Raw genomic sequence first — 17,908 nt, 5'->3', positions numbered from 1 at the left:
TTGTTTGAAAACATCATCCTGCAAAACAGACGATCTGTGGCCCTATAAATATCCCTTCCTTCATTTTTGCAGTGCTTATGTTTAGGAAATTCTCAACAAGGTACTGAAAACCCATGGAGTTTGATTTACCCATGGCCTTTACAAGGTTCTTCATCAAGCCTAACTTGATATGGAGAGAAATATTTTATGCGGATCAACCAGGGCCAGAAACTTGACACAGCTTGTTCCAGGTTTATAGGTATCTCTTGATAGCCAATCACGCTTGACATAAAGGTCTCCCGTAGATCGGCTGTCCCACACGCATAGGAAACAGCTATATTTTCTGAATCCTCCTTGCATTCCCATCAGCAAGCCAATGACTTTTAGATCCCCACAGATGTTCCACTGGTGTGTTTTATACTGGATTACTTCAAGTAGTAACTTCATGTTGTCAATGGACACCTTTAGGTTAACAGAATGGGCAATCAGTAAACTTGTTTTGGAATTACCATTATGTAGTAAGACTACTTTCAAGCTTCTTTTAGAGGAATCAATGAAGATACGCCATTCAGATGGAACATGCTCTTGTGACAAACTGTTAAAGAATGCATTTATATCATGAAAATAGCACAGTGAGCCATCCCTAGTGAAGAACGTTGTCAAGTTATGATTTTGTTTTCTGTAGTGAGTTACAGTTACATCCTTTGCATACAAGTGATTCTGTTTAAGCCTTGAAGGAAGAAGTTCTGCTTTGTCTTTGGAGAGATTTAGATAACGAAAGATATCATTCAGCTCTGCTTGTGTAAAGGTCTCTGGTCCTGAATCTTCATTGGCCAAGTAGTCAGGATCAGATGATTCGGGGATGTAACTGGCTGCAACTCCAGCGCATTCCTCATCCTGTATATCTTTTTAAGTTCTGTGGTAATCTGGCAACGTTGTGCTTTCGTCGTGAATGAACCAAACACGTAACAGAAACTGTCTGGATCATTAAGGCAATTTCTAGGCATGATGACAAATGAAATCAAGTCAGTGCACAGTTAGTGCGGTCTCTAACCTTAAAAAAAGAAAACTGTTGTTAAATGTTGTAATATGTTAAGGCTATTTATAACGAATTTCACACAAAATATAATTAGCTGCATCACAAAAACTAGACGTGTTAGAGAAAAACTGAACACAGATTTAAAATCCGCATCAAAAATACCACGAAGCCCACATAAATTTATGTCTGATGAAAATGACGTGTTGACCTGTGTTAACGCTTCAGGGCTGATATCAGACAAGAATCTGACAGCCCCCATCTGACGTCGTTCATAGATCCGTCCTGGAAGATCCATGAATGATGAATGATCGTAATAGGAGTTAAGGGGCGAGAGCTCAGTGGGGTGCATTCTCCCCCTCCCCTCTCCATAGTGCAGGACGGCACTGTATGTGTGTCTAACACGTAGCCTGGTCTGCATTGTTGTGCAAATATTCTGTGTAAGCTTGCGTATTATGTCAAGAGCCCTGGGGACAATTTATAAATACAGTTTCTCTTCTCCATCATCTCCAGCCACAAGTCGCTAATACTCAGATGTCCTTTTGCTGTCTTAGTAGTTCCTAGAATATACCTTATGAGACCTGTATGATATGTACACACTTGTTTTCCCAAGTGGCCTTGGAAACGTTTTTTATACGCATACACTAAATTACTGTTTGTTCAGCTGTATATTTTTGCGTAAAGATGAAATGGGAACATAAAAACTGGAGTCATAATTTTAATTTAGAACCAGACAGTAAATGGTAAGTCTATCTTGTCCTATGTATTTTTTTTATTTACAGTCATGTAGAAAAGTAAGTAAACTCCATGGAAATTGTAAACTTTTTTTTATATGAACAGGCATACATACACTGAAACAGTGCCTAAAAATAAATATGACATGTGAATATATGACACATGTAACACAAAATTGACAGGATGAATTATTTTGTATAATCAAAATTGAAAGGCCGAATAAAAGGCTTATTGTAATATAACATTTGATGATTTGGCAAATATTCCTAAACCGTGCATTCCGCAGGCTGGGCTGTTTGTTACATACGTTGCACCAATACTCTGGGTTTTCTCACCATTTCCTTTATCTCACCATGGGCACTTGGGAGTCAAGCAAACCTAGCGATGCCACTAAACATGGTGGCAAAAATAGGACATAAAATACATGAGCACATTAATAGGTGGAGGGTGTGTGGCATAATTATACCAGAGAAAAATACCAGGCAAAGGGGAGTCCACCCAAGTCAGTCCTGTACAGAGGCCAAATACTGGATGTATACCACCTCCACAGCCATCACATATGGAGCCATTACATGTGTATGTTAGAAATCTACGTGACACATACCATCTATAATCCTGCCAGCCTTTATTTGTTCTGGAAAAAGATGTATATATAGATAGAAAAGATTAAAAGATACAGGCCGAGAACTATAATGACAAAAAATGCCTTAAGGGCCTAAGAGGTAATTGAGTGAGTGATAGTGCTAGACTTTCCAATTAGAAATCCCAGCATGCAGTGCTCAGAATAAAGTATTGTATTACCTTTCCTCATATGTTTATTTGGAATATATATATAATAATAATAATTTAATAATAAAAAAAAGCATATATTTCTTTTTATCTATTTACCAGCAACGTTATGCCCATTGCAATTGCTCTACTACAGATAGAAAGAAAGACTTATTGTATATAAAAAGAAAAACTGACCTATAGTCCTGCTAACATTTAAATGGCAGAGACCAGAATAGGACTTTTGATGCAATATAGCAGGATAAGCAAACTGTACACACTAATTTACTTCTCTGCACACTGGCCTTCAAAATAATCCTCTTAGCTGTATGGTACTTTATCAATTTATCTAAATATGTCAGTAATGTTATGAACTTTTATTTTATAAAGCAGTGAAAAATGCCAGTGATCAGGGTCAGTGATTGAAAACATTCTTAATCAGAGTGAATAACGTTCTAACTCGGGGATGCTCCCTCCTTTCCAATATTGTGCAGTGGTTCTGAAGAAAGGCATTCTGGGTAATTGCCAGTAAATGAGCTATCACAGAGACATCTGCTCTGTGTGAGTTCAAGCTAATTTTCAAGATGCAGTTCACTGAAATATTAGTCTTTTGTTTATGATAATTGAATCATATGCAATATGTTTGCAAGGCCGCGGTGGCCACTACTTAGTGGTAGCCACTTTACAAATATCTGCTAATAAAGAAGCCTAAAAGAAAAGTGTTTATAAACATATGTGAATGTAATGCATATTTTCCAACACGCATTGCGGTACAAAATAAAAAAACTTCAGAAAGCACTGTGGTACGTAAATATGTAATGTGTATTGTCTTTTGCAGGACCTCTTTGTTTGCCTATAGGGTGAACGAGATTGGTTTTGGACTCTCTGTTCCAGTATTCCTTTATTTGTGCTGGAGTTTTCTACTTATTATTACACATGGTTGAGTCACCTGTACATCAATCGGTGTTTCTCTGGAGGAAGCTATGTAAGCGAAACGCGTAACACTTATAACCGACCACACACACTTGATGGAAAAGCATGTTGTATAGGCATGTAAAGCTTTCTTGTGGAACATTAATTCTGCATTCTTTTATTGCATTATATGCATAAATAAAAATAGGTTTTTGTGATCTTTAAAAAAAAAGTTGTGTACCTTGGATCTGGAACTACTGAGCAAATGGTATTGCTGTGTTCCACACACAGTTTTTGGAGAGCTGTATCATTACCCTTACCTCTGTAATCCTTTCTAAGAACAGTTGATAGAGTCCTCCTTTAAAGCTGGACCTTAGACATAAATGAATGAGGCTCTGTAATCATGAATACATCATTAGGGGTATTTTTAAAATACAGAAGTGTGAATACTTGAATTTGACATGGGATCAGCTTCTTTCCAGTCCTTGTACAGCAGAGCGGGAATGTGAGAGAAGAAGAAGTGTTGGGAAGTATTCTCACTATGGAATGTCCAGTGATCAGTTATAGCATATGACTGTTCTAACATTATTATTATTATTATTATTATTATTATTATTATTAATAATATTAAACAGGATTTATATAGCGCCAACATATTACGCAGCGCTGTACGTTAAACACCATCAGCCCTTACCTTACAATAACACTGCTGCTCCCCTTTTACATGCCAGTCTGCTATTGCAAATGTATATGCAAAGATAAATCCTAAGGGTGGGTTATTAGCAGAACATTTCCTGTACACTTTGGAATGGAGTGTGCAGTGCTTAATTACAAAACCAATCTCAAATAAACTGGAATATGACCTTTTCATTTTAAAAGACCTTGGGTCTACCTAAGTAATGTGACATTTCAAGGGAATTATCCCCTTTCCTTAAGGTCTGAATGATTTCTCATAAACAGCATACAGGATCACATTGAAGTTTGGTTGTTCTATGTGTCTGAATGCATAATTCCTGTTAATGGACCTGACTAACAACCCCAGGCTTAGGCTACGTACACACATGCAATAGCTCTCATCCGATAATCTTGCGTGTGTACAGTGCTCGACATTCATCGTCCGAACGCCGTCCTGGTGGATCCACGGAAGATGGACGACCAACGATCATAATGCAAGTGAAGGGGAGAGAGCACAGTGGGGTGCCGCTCCGTCGTTCTCCCTCTCCATAGAGTGCGCATTCATGCATCATGCAGTCGTGAGAATTATTAACGTGCTAGTCTTGCAATACTTCTAAGGGGGTTTATCTGAATTTCCCAGACATCTGAGTTATCTTAAAGCCTGAGCAGTGCAATCTTGATCAGATTGACCCTAAAATTCAATGCTATTAGGCACCGCATTCCTAGAGCAGTAATATAATACGTACAGGAATGATGGGCACTAGAAGCACTACTCTGTATATGATTTTCAGAAAAAAACTTAAGAAAAGCTAATATGTTTAGGGTATCAAACAACGCTTTTTTTTTTCCTGGACCCTATATATGGAGCAGCACTTCTGATACTAACCTGATAATGTTGGGATTCTAAACTTCTAAAGTCAGAAGTTTACATGTGTAGTGAATCATATAAGTACATGTAAGTACAGAATGAGGAGGTGAAACTTTCTTGTTGTCTTGTTATATAACTACAAATATGGTGTGTGTTGTATTCTGCTCCACATTAGTATGAGTCCACTATACAACCTCAAGAGAATCTTGACATTTTTCTCATGGATATAACCAGGGATGGAGGATTTATGAGTACCGTATTTTTTGCAGTATAAGACGCGCTTTTTCTTCCCCAAAACTGGGGGGGGAAAGTTAGTGCGTCCTATACTACAAAGGTGTGATAAAATAACTAAAATAATAATATACTCACCCGATACCTGATCCTGCGTGTGTCTCTGGCTGCAGCAGCGTCTGTCTCCTCTTCTCTCTGGCAGCAGCACGTGTCTTCTCCTGTCTGTAAAGCAGAGCGAAAGAAGCCGGCACAGCGCCACCTGCTGTTCCTTGTCCTAACTGTCGTACAGTGGAAAAAAAGCACAGAGTGATCAGAAGGGGAATTTGAATGACACAGAGTGATCAGAAGGGGAATTTGAATGACACAGAGTGATCAGAAAGGAATTTTGAATGACACAGAGTGATCAGAAAGGGAATTTGAAAGGCATAGAGTGATCAGAAAGGGAATTTGAATGGCACATGAGTGATCAGAAGGGGAATACCGGTATGAATGGCACATGAGTGATCAGAAGGGGAATAATCTTTCAGAATCTTTTTTTTCTAGATTTTCCTCCTTTAAAATTGGGTGCGTCTTATATTCCAGAGCGTCTTATAGGGCGAAAAATACGGTAAGTATAAAAGCTCTCTGCCAATCTTTTATGGAATATTTATAATGGGTTTCAATCTCCTATGATATACATAAAAAAAGTTATATTAGCAGACTGTGCATGACAAAAATGGACAGACAAACTGAAACTTAAATTTACAAATATCTACGTATTTAAAAGTTGTTCTAATAAAAGACTGAAAGCTGGGTTTCTCATCCACAATTTAGCTGTCCTCAGCAAAATAAAAAAGAAAAAGTTTGCTGTGATCCAAGCTTGAACAGGTCAAACAGATCAGCTTGTTCTGGGTTTTAACCCTGGGATTTAGATGTGATTTTAGGAAAGACTGATTGTTATGGCGGATTTCCAAGTTGGTGGAAAATTGGCTAGGAGGCTTAGCTGAGGTTTAAAGTGGCTACATTTATTTTAAATGTAGCCGGTGACTAACCTCATCAATGTTAGAGTGTATATACAATATGTATATTATAAATTCCTTCAATTTATTCCTGTGCTGAGGCAAACAGCAGAATCTTAAATGGCTAAAGTGGTCTTAAGCAAGGATACATGGAAGCGCTGCCGAGGTATTAAATATCTCATGAACGGTTTCCCTTGAGCAGTGAGAGCCAAATAATGAGAGGAGAGAGAAGGAAAATGAGTAGATGGAGGTAAAAAGGATACAGAAAATGACAAAACTGCAATACAAAAGAGAATAGCACTGGGACATAAGTAGAAACCAAACAGAGCTAGAAGAGGAAAGATATTGGGATCACGATGAAATTTAAAGCTCAACTCAGAATGGATTTTTTTTTTGGATAGGGAAGATAAGGATTAGAGCATCTGGCGGGATTTTTTTTTTTAAAGTAAACAAAGTGGGAAAGGATTAAAACTTCTATCAATGTTATTATTGATGTCTGTTTTTTTATCCTTGTGATCTCTGCTTCCCACATTTCCCACATGATCTCTGCTTTCCCACATGCAGGTGTATTACCAAAATAAAGTCAATGACAATCCCAATGATGGGGTCGGACACAAGAACAACAATGTGAAAGATTTTAACTCTTTCCTATTCTATCTAGTGACCTTGCTTTTCTACCATACAGCTTTACCACTTCAATCACTCTTCTTTCCATCATTTCTGTTTAGGGTTTATGTATGGCCAAAACCTTTTCCTAGTAGGATTGGATAGAATAGGGAAACCCTGAGATAGTTTTAATCAAAATTAATTTTCAAAAGCTAATATTACTTTAGAAAGTTCTGATTATTATAACCCCTAAAGGAAATGCATACCTAAATCTATAATTAATACTTGATTTTTGCATATTAGTTTCTTAAGATTTAATTTAAACCAAGCATTATAAAATTCACCAAAGGGAGTATAGGAAAAAGAAGACTAATTTGTTATACATTATATTCTGTATTCAAGGAGTTGTGGTTAGGGATGAGGTTTGGATTTGCCCTTTTATAAGTTTATGAGTTTAAGATTTATTTGCAATCTATAGTTCACTGCATGGCCTATGAACTATGTTACAATGGGCAATACCTGGTGGTGTCAATGACCAAATGGTCTATGATGTTACTTATGATTCCCTGTGCTATTACCAAAGAACAACAGATATTTTATTTAGGAAAGGGGGTGTGACTGCTTTTTACTGGACGATCATGGCTGACAATATGACATTGATGGATTACATGATGTTGGATTTACTTCTGGCAGCATAGGAACATAAAAGAAACAATGTGTATATGTTTGGTATAATACAATACATTTTTTATTGTGTCAGTTTGATTACTTGCTTGAGGGAATGGGGTGCCATTAGTCAAAATGTTAGGAAGAAAAAAAACGTTAGGGAAGGGGCATAACATGCCCACAGGCCCTCACTACTTGTAGAAGTGTCAGAATTTGCAATCACAGGACCTCCAATAAATATTGTTTTTTTTTCTAGAAGGAATGAAATGATTACGTTTGGTTTATTATTGCTTTTATACTGCTTTAAAACCTAATTAAAGGTAATGATTGTTAAGAAGCTATAGCACAATTTAGTTTTTTTTTTGGAATAAAAGGTTTAAACTATAAGAATGCCAGCGACCAATAAACCAATAAAGCACCTAAGCACAACAGGAGGGGATGTATAAAGGGTAGGACCTGTAATCTATGATGTTAAAGTAGACCACAGCTCATGAAGACCTTGTCCTTTTCGGTTTGGGTTCTAAATCACCCTGTCCTGATCCCGACAAACTTTCACATTTGCAGAACAGCTTGTGTCAGTATTATATTGTTTGTCCCAACCTTTGTCAATTTTTGTCCTGACACTGGTCACAGTACCCCTAACCGCCATTTTTGCTGAACGCCTCAATTATGAAGTAGGCAAATAAGAAGGACATATAAAAACCTGCTGTATAAAAAACTGCATCATATATGTACATTTTATTTACCCATAGTTGCACCTTAAACACATGCCCAAGTCTACTAGCATGATACAGGTAGTCTCCCAGTTAAGGACATCCGACATACGGACGACGCCTAGATAGGAACGGGGCTTCCCTGCTCGCTCGTGTGCAGGACGGAGGCTTGATGGGGGGGGGTTTGCATGACTTGCAGAAGAAATCTTTGGCTAAACACAGCTGGGGTTGTGGGTGATCTTAAGGACTGAGCTTTCCTGCAACCTCTTATAACTCTTTAACGACTAAGACAAACTCTGCAGTTGTTTCTTTTTGCATATCAAAACACAGCTTCCTTCTGAAGTTATTGAATGTCTAGGCTCCACAAAGTTTGTTGTTTTTTGCTTTTTTTGTGATAAACTCACAGTGAGGATTTTATACAGTAACTGACACCATGCTGCCTAAATATATGTTGAGACAAACATCTGTCCTAATTGCATTTATTAAAATAATGTACCTGTTCCGACTTACATACAAATTCAACTTAAGAACAAACCTACAGTCCCTATCTCATATGTAACCCGAGGACTACCTGCACTAAAAATAGTCCAATTTTGAGGTTTACAGTTTACATTTTTCTTCTGCAAATATGGTAATCACCTTTTTCTTTCAAATACAATGTACAGTCTTGTAAGTAATTTTTTAAATATGAATGTAGAAAAGATCAGCCTTATGTGAGGAATGTTATCAGTGTTTGTTACATTTTGTAAATATCGGGTTTCTCTGTATAGTTTGAAATATACAGTTTACCTATAATTTAGTTATAGGGGCAGCCATATTTTTTTGATAATATATGCTCACCTAAACACATGTGATTGTAGGGAAGGTCTGCTTCCTAATCCACAATGCTACTATAGAAGCTCTGCTGTACTGACAGGCAATCTTTACATTTATGTTCATCTTCTACTGCTCTGTCTATAGAAGTGAATCCTTTTGTTGTGTACTTTACTTTGCTATCTGCTCTTCACACCATTATCTGAATGAGGCCAAATAGGTCTTCATGGTTATTTAATAAGACAGTAAGGAGATATGGAAATGTGCAAAGTGCTGTAAGATTTCCACTGTCAGAACAAAAAGACATGATTACTGATTGGCTACATTGCTAAAGGTTACTGCACTTTGTATATGACACATTTTCTCATTAAATAAGAATGATAGCATTTAAAAAAAAGACATAAAGTGAAAACAAAAAAAATTACATGTGCTTTAAAGTAGAGATAGCCCCAGTATCATGTTCAGTGTATTTATATTTGTTTATATGTCTGTAGCTTATCCTTATCTGTTGATTATACATCCACCTTAATGGCATTAATGAACAGCTTGCCTGACATTTACTGACATTCCTAATGACAGTTGAATGATAAAACATGTTATATGAGACTGGAAAAATGCTTGCAATTGTTGCAGCATATGGTCATATGTGGGTCCGTCAGGGGTACCTGGAATGGTTGTGTGAATGTGAATGGTTGTGTGAATGGAGTGTGAATGTCAGATAAATGTAGGCTCTTATATGGTTCTGAATGTATATTTGCAGTCTCATCTTTTTGTGTATGGCCTATGTTAAAATAAGTAAAGGTTAGTGCTCAAATTATTTTCTAAATAAATTATAATAAGGACAGCAGTCAGAAAATATCTTTAACCTTATAGAGATAGGAGGAGCCTACACACCTTTGTTACTGCCTTGCTTTGAGGACCTTTAAAAATGAATACACAATAAATGATTGCTTAAGCTAACCAAGTGCATTTTTTTACAACTACATTCCTGTTTGTAATGCTATTTATGTGGCAATAAAAATGATCTGCACTACTATTGGATCTGTTTCCATTGGAGGTTCCTATCAGATGATTGTTACTGATTCCTGGACACTTTGGGTCTGATTTAATAAAGCACTCCAAGAATAGGGAAGAAAGACTCTCATAGGCATACCTGGGTGATCCAGCACTGTTTAATATTAGTTGAAAAATGTTTTCATTACTGGACCAGATCCTTTTCAGGTTTGCTGGATCACCCAGGTTATCACATTTTGCTTCTCTAGTCTTGGAAAGCTTTATTAAATCGGGCCCTTGGTTGGAATGTACAAGTCAGGCCGCTTCCTGGTTTTGAGACCACAGTTGGACAGGATGCCCAGACAAGGCACTAGTTCAGTTTGTGACTCTCTCCTGACTGATACAAATGATCTATTTGGTTATCTGTAAGTGTGGCAGCCTTCCCAATGGCCAGCAATGTAAGAGGTATTCTTCCCACTGACTATGATATAATATACTGTGAGCTGTCGATATAGTAAATATAGCAGGTGTCTGCAAGAGGGATGTTCCTTACAAATCAAGTACAGTTAGGAGGTATAGCCAGCACTCTATGATACATAGAAGCAGAATGATCCATACTCAGTCCCTTGTTCCACGGAAGCTCGAAGCTAGCTATTATGACTAATACAACCTCCGTTTCCAAGCTACTATTGAAACATAACTGTGATGAGATATCTAAAGTCTGTAGATTAAAAGGTCTTCATATACAGTGCACACTGCAGCTTGTAGCCCTGCAACAGCTATAGAGCTACAGATCTCTTATGTCTATTATAAAGATTTGTATTGTTATAAGGATAATGTGTATTGTTTGTTTTCTATGGGCAACTCTCATAGCTGACTGCCCTCTCTGTTGTACATAAAGTCGGTAAACTCCACCACATCCATACCGTGCTGTAAGGTACATGGTAAGCAATGTAAAATTCCCCAGATCCATCCCTACTGTGTATTATTGTTCCCACAGGACATTGAGCTAACACAAAAACAAGGCACTGTCAGCAGCTGGCTCCACGGAGATAAGTCAACAAACTACGAGCTTAAGGACAGGAAAATGACTTCACTGAGCTTTGAGTTATTAAATCATAATACAATTTTAGATAAACCTTAACTAAAGATTTACTATGACATATCTAGATAGATAGATAGATAGATAGATAGATAGATAGATAGATAGTAACAGTACTACTAAAAACTATTTTTTTCAACATTCTCAACGAGGGTTCCATAAAACTCTAGGGTTCCTTCAAAGGTTGCTAAGGGTTCTTTGAGCTTTGCCTGATTCACCTCCCATTTGACCTCTTGGTTTGTGGCCAGTGCAACTTGACATTCTGACATCCACTGTAACAGAGCATTCTTTAAAGTGACTATTAATGTAAGGTTCATTTTCTCTATGACCTTCAAAAGTTTCCTAAGGCTATATACACACATCAGATGATTCTTATCCGATATGAGCCGCAGGGATCGTCCCGGACGGGAATCTGACGTGTGTACAGAGGCCATCTGATGTTATTCAGCAATGGAAGTCAAGGGAGGGGAGCGCAGCGGGGTGCCACTCTTTCGTTCTCCCCCCTTCCCTATCCATTGAGCAGAACGGCGCTGTATGTATTATTATTATTATTATTAAACAGGATTTATATAGCGCCAACATATTACGCAGCGCTGTACAATAAATAGGGACCACACTCGTTCATTCGTCTTTTAGTCGCTTGTCTACACCCTCACAGCTGCTGTTGTATGGAAGGCAATGCTGGTCTCAGAAGATTAAGATTGAGACTTGGTGATGCCACTAATGTCCTGCTTGCTGGAGAGGAATATAAAATATATCTCTTGCCTCTCCCAGCTTCTTCTTTTTTCATTCTGTAAATCTGTGCTTACTGCATTGTTTCTTCGATATTTTCCCACCATTTAAAAGACCTAAAATCATCGCCAGGCAGCTTAAACATTAGGAAGCAAAGCCCCACACGTATAGAGGCAAGGCATGGTAAGTCAGTAAGGGGTCATTCCTACTTATGCATCACAGAAACATCATAAGTACACCTAATATACATTTACAGTATACTTCTTTTATATAACACATTCCTGGCACTCTATATACCCTCTATTCACTAGGGACATGCTCACACCACCACACTGTAACAAAAACACATAGGTTACTACATTGCATGATAACACACAGTGTTTTACGGTATATTTATTTTAAATGCACCCCAACGCATTTACAGAGTGCACAACAACACGTGATTTATGCTGATGCAGTGAAAAAAATTGATCAGTGGCAATTTCTCCTTTTAAGGGGCCCATTCAGAATTATTGGGTCAAGGTAACACAGCACACCTTGATATAGGGGAATGTGAATTGTGGTGAATGTGTTATTAGGTATGACCCAGCCCTTTTGCAACATTGCAACTTTCTGTGTGACCTCCCCAAAACCATTCTGCACACTAAATCATAAATGGGTGTCATTTAACTGCTTAGGTCACGCCTGTCCTCTTCCCTCTTATATTCACAATATAACATTTCTTCCCATGGGGCTGATTTATCAAAGCTCTCCAAGGCTGGAGAAGATACACTTTTACCAGTGAAGCTGGGTGATTCAGCAAACCTGGAAAATATTTCTTAAAAGGTATTTGTTATTTGTTGTTTCCTGGAGCAGATCTATGGCAGGTTTGCTGGGTCACCCAGGTTCACTGATGAAAGTTTATCCTCTCCAGCCTTTTGAGAGATTTATTACATCAGGCCCAATTAAAAAAGCTAATGGGATACAGTGCTTGCATTTATGCATTATCCATTATTTAATCTATTTTTATTCAATGGATTGACTAAATCGTATTGTTCATATAAGACTAGAGTTATGCTTTGTTGAAGGTTATTGATCTTGTATCTAAGGTTTTTGCTGGTTAATATGAGTGATGCCAATGACTACACAACAGGATTGTCATTTCAGTAAGCAATTCGATCATTCAGACTGATTTTAAACCATGTTATGTTTGGCAAACACTAAAATTTTTTAATGAGTATGAACTTTGTGTATTTAAATCAATAGACTTTGGCTTTCCATTGCTTTGTGCAAAGTAGCCTAAGGTACCTGGTGTAGATGGGCCCATAGGTGTCAATTTATCTTACACAACTGCATACATTTTTGCAGATTTTATTTTGTTCTCACAGATATATATATATATATATATATATATATATATATATATATGTATTATTCGACCTCCTGCCAAAAGTGCATAGTTTTAGTTGTGGAGAAATACTTTGGATTCAGTATACACATAGCAGAGGCAACAATGATTACAAAAGAAGTGGTTTTTTTCTGGGTAATAGAAAGAAAAACACAGGTATAGAACACAAACAAGAAACATTTTTACTACATCTTTGATATTCCATTTATTTGGTGCACCTGACACGTGGGGCCTCAGATGACCATCTTTGATTACATATTGGGTCCCAACATTTCAGAAGTATCTTAGTACAAGTGTGAAAATTAATAGAAAGGGCGAACATCTATTGTATTGGTGTGATTTTACCCATATGATACATCATAGCAATAGTATAAATTGACTTGCTAAGCTGTAGCATAAATGGTACATTATATAGTAATTGGTAAGCATGGTAAACTAAGGCCGAGCCGTAGTTACTATGGAGAAGTTAATATATGAAAATAGCCTATTATAGATCACTGGAAAAGAGTACTTGAAAGAATCTTTAATATCTAAAGATGTGTATGTTTTGTAATATACTTTAGCTTTCAAAGCTATTATGCATATCTGGTAGGAGTCTGAGATAAAAATAATTACATTATTATAGATTACTACTCATAGACTACAAGGTAAGCATTGTACATTTATTAAACAATATTTAAAATGACTCTTTATATTAAAATTATATAATTACCATATATATATATATATATATATATATATATATATATATATATATATAGTCTGATTAAGAGGATTGCTGAATAAAGTCCATTCTAAAACTGACACATCTGGGAGTATCAACCCCCAGGTCCTCCATAGCTGTTAGTAGTTCATCTCACCAACTCATGTAACTACTACGCGTTGCAGGAATTTGGTGGTCAATAAGAGGAACTTCTAATCACAATGAAGAACAGAGAATGATAATGATAATGTGAAAAAAACTAGTACATTCCAATTACTGGACTAGGAACACAAACAGTAGGAAAATGCTGGTTGCTTGGCTTCCATGCTAGTTGACCTGGAACAAGTATGCAGATTACTAACTTAAAAATGAATAAAGCGTGTTATTACTCGCTTATTCTGTCCCAAGATATTTAATATCCTGCTTGTATGATTGTTTCATTGTGTTTTTCAGAATGCTACATATAGATAAGCTTCTTTTTGGTAAGGCTTTCCCCAAATCCTATCCTGAGGGATACTGACAGTACAACCTTTCCCACTGTCACATTGACTTGGCTCTGTTGGCTATAATGAAACAAGGCTCTGCTATTACAACGTATTAAGGACAGAGAACACAATCAAATAGCAGTTTTTTTTGGAACAGATGAAGATATCAATCTACAAAAAGGCTATATCAACATGCAAAAACATGTAATGTAATGTAAGTAATTGATTTTTTTCTCTAATAACCTTTAGTGCCTGTTCAGGCATCTCTGTACCCATGTGTTGCATTAACATATGGAAGTAAATTCATGGTGTCATTGAATAACATGCAATGCGTCAAGGCAGCCCATGCATTTTGATAGAAAACCAGCCACAAAAGGAAAAACAAAGAAATTCAGAACGCTACTACACAAGATTTTGCCACTAACATAGTTAACAAAAAGCAAAGGTCCACCATCAGGGGTGTAGAGGGGCAGGCATGCGTAGGCACGCCGTGTCCTCACTTTTTTGGGGAATGAGGTGTTTACATAATAATGATGGGCATGCGCGCTCGCCATGGATACTACTGTGCCCCCTCTTCTTTTTTTACATCTACAGCCCAGTCCGCCAAGTTTAACATTCCAGTCCCCTGGCCTACAGGGTAATTGAGATGCACTTCCCAATGTCCCAGCCTATGCCTACAGTTGTTTTAAAAGTTTTACACATTTCCACATTTGGGATATTTGATCTTGAGTAAACCCCAACCAACACTAGACATCTGTATATGTTACATAATTACATCTACTAAGTGCCTATAATTTGAAACCTTTGCTTTATTATTTTTAAATGTTACCACACAATCAACGTTCTATTATATCATTTTCAAAAATTGGGCCTGCTAGTCTTTATATCTGATACCAGTTTGTGTGATCATATGCCATTATATTTATTAATAATTATTAAATATTATTTTATAACACAAATGTAAGTGACAATCATTAATAACTTATACAACAAAGCAATAAGTAAGGTAAAAAAAAAAGAACAGTAACCCATAGTAACCTGCTAGCAATGCTTTTTCTGATTGCACAGACCAGAAGCAAGGTGAAATGTGATTGGTTGTTAGATGTTGTTGGGCATCAATGCTCCATTAGATAATGAATCCCCTAGTGCCACAAATTGTCCCATTGGAGTTATACTCTTCTATAGTGATGTAGACTGTATCGTGTTCTTTTTATTTTCACAGGACCACCCTCTAGGAAATGCTTTCCACCTTAGGACTTATACAGGATCCCATCTATTAGAAATAATTAGTCACTGCGGGTTTAAATAGTATTCCTTTACAAGTCTGTCAATGGGCGTCAGCTGCTGTAATACAGATCTGTGGACTTCAAGCAGCGTAAGGATGCCTGTGATATAACCATTGAGAGTAGAATTTGCTACACAACCTCCTCTGGCTTTCCCGCTGCACTAAACAAAAGATCCATTTATTCAGCTTACACCTATATCAACCATTGCTGCGGTTAACTCCTTTATTCCCAATAAAGAATAAGACCCCCTAACCTCAATATCAAACCCACCTCCCCACCTCTCTCCAACACCCGTCACCCTAGCATTGCCTATGTATTCTTCACATTGTCCTAAAGATGTGCCAGCAGCTGAATTGGTGGGCATACAAACAAGGTAGTGGCATGCTCCAGGCACTGCAGTGGTTAAGGCATTGTTTTTTCACCCTGGCTTAACATGGCTAGAAGGGCAATGCCAGCCAAGACTGACCTTGGGCTATTGACCTCATTTACATCTTTCAGCCAGACCAGTTTCATCCCCAAATGACAGACTTCATTTAAAGCTGAATACCTGAAGAGCTGTGTGCTTTGCGTTAGCTATCACCAATTATACAGAAGATATTTTACTCATCTAAAGACATGAATTGTGTATTATAAATGCCACATGGCTTATATGTGACCCATTTCTGTCTCAATAGCACTGATACTGTAGGAGGGTGCAGCTGGGCAATAATTGCACACTCTTATCTGCGTCAATAAACAAGTCATAGTTTCCAAAGTCACAAGGGTGTCTCTAATAGTAAAAACAAGGAAAAGTCGTTTTTCTCCTGTTTAACCAAATGCAATGCATAAAAGTATAAGAGGCCAATATCAACACATTATCAAGCTCCTATCGGAGAACCTAAATCTTAAAGTAGTTCAGTATAATGATTTTTTTTTTTTTAGGAAAGCAGTTGGGGCTTTGTTGTGCCAAGATCCAGGATCCTAAATGTTACAACTGAACATTTTACAACTTAGTAAAGTAACTCACAGCAACCAATTAAATGGTTATTCATTCACGAGAAGTGAATGTTGTGAAATACAGCACTTCATACATCATTTCATCAGTCTCAACCTAATAATATGGTTGGACAGTCACTACAGTGCAGCTAAAAGCAAAATCTAAAAGGCAATTATTCTCAAAGACCATGAGCGTCACACTTGGACCTCAGAGAAGTTTTAACCCACAAGAATAAACAAAGGGTGAATTATGAATGATTGAACTGCAAGAGAGCCCTGTGCATGTTGTGGCATGGTCTAGTGTAGGATCACCTGGCATCTGCCACCAGTATTGTGATCTAGGTGCACCATTCTAACAAATAAAAGGGATATGTTACCCCGGTTTATAGGCAAAAAGACCAATGGTTTATAGGTAGAAATAAATGTTAGGTACGTACGGGTCCCATCAAATCTTGTAGCAATGGTATCCAGGAAAGTATTCTGTGGAGCGAGCAGACCTTTCATCACAGGCATGTTGCCACCACCTTGGTACTCTCTCCTCGTTAAGAATCCTTTGGAGATGCTGCATTGAGAGAATGTCACAAAGTAGCCAAGACTCCCTCTTCTTTTATCCCTAACAACCCATTCAAAGCAGAGGATGCTTCTAAGGCATCATGTCCTTATTCCGCCTCTAGAAAGCCTTGCTAATTAAATTCATCTCAATCACAGCAATAGTGATAGTCATTGTTTTCTTTGATTGTGCCCGCTGCCTTGCTCTCTCCCTCTCCTCCTGTGTGTCTCTATCCCTCTCTCCTCCCATCTGTGTTCTCTCTCCATCCCCCTCCCATGTTGAGCTGTCCCCATCATGTACCTGCCTTCTAACTCACATGGTCCCCTGACTCTCTGCCGCTTACCAATGCTTCCCTCCTCCTGTGTACCAACACACCTTTATCTCCTGAGCCCACTCCAATTCCGTCTATTCAGCTCTTTCCCTTTCAAGCTCTTTATGTAGATCAATAATACCAGAAGTTTCATGTGAAAAACCCTAATGACTTGTTCTAACACGCCTGGATACCTCTTTACACAAAAAAATATTGTTCTAAATAAAAATTAAAAAAACAGTGCTAAAAAAATAGGTATTGTTTCTGTTCTCCCACATGATATAGGGAATAGAATACAATAAAATGCCTGTGTGTCTTTTACGCCTCTCATAACATTTAAATGTCACTTGATTGCAACAATTTATTCCTATAGGATTTGTATAGG

General features: G+C 37.5%; 1 protein-coding gene across 1 annotated transcript in view; it reads right to left on the bottom strand.

The window, feature by feature from the left end:
• The window catches only part of KCNH4 (potassium voltage-gated channel subfamily H member 4), a 135,200-nt gene extending 117,813 nt beyond the window's left edge, over nucleotides 1-17,387 (bottom strand). Inside the window, exon 1 of the mRNA XM_072404032.1 lies at nucleotides 17,101-17,387. Coding sequence (XP_072260133.1) covers nucleotides 17,101-17,176 — 76 coding nt within the window. The 5' untranslated portion in view covers nucleotides 17,177-17,387. The remainder of the gene's footprint in view (nucleotides 1-17,100) is intronic.
• Nucleotides 17,388-17,908: the final 521 nt, after the last annotated feature.

The sequence above is a fragment of the Pyxicephalus adspersus genome, chromosome 3 (genome assembly GCF_032062135.1).
Source record: "Pyxicephalus adspersus chromosome 3, UCB_Pads_2.0, whole genome shotgun sequence".
In the NCBI taxonomy this organism is placed as follows: Eukaryota; Metazoa; Chordata; class Amphibia; order Anura; family Pyxicephalidae; genus Pyxicephalus; species Pyxicephalus adspersus.
Note: the sequence above shows the minus strand (reverse complement) of the source record. Positions and strands in the feature narration are given on the sequence as shown.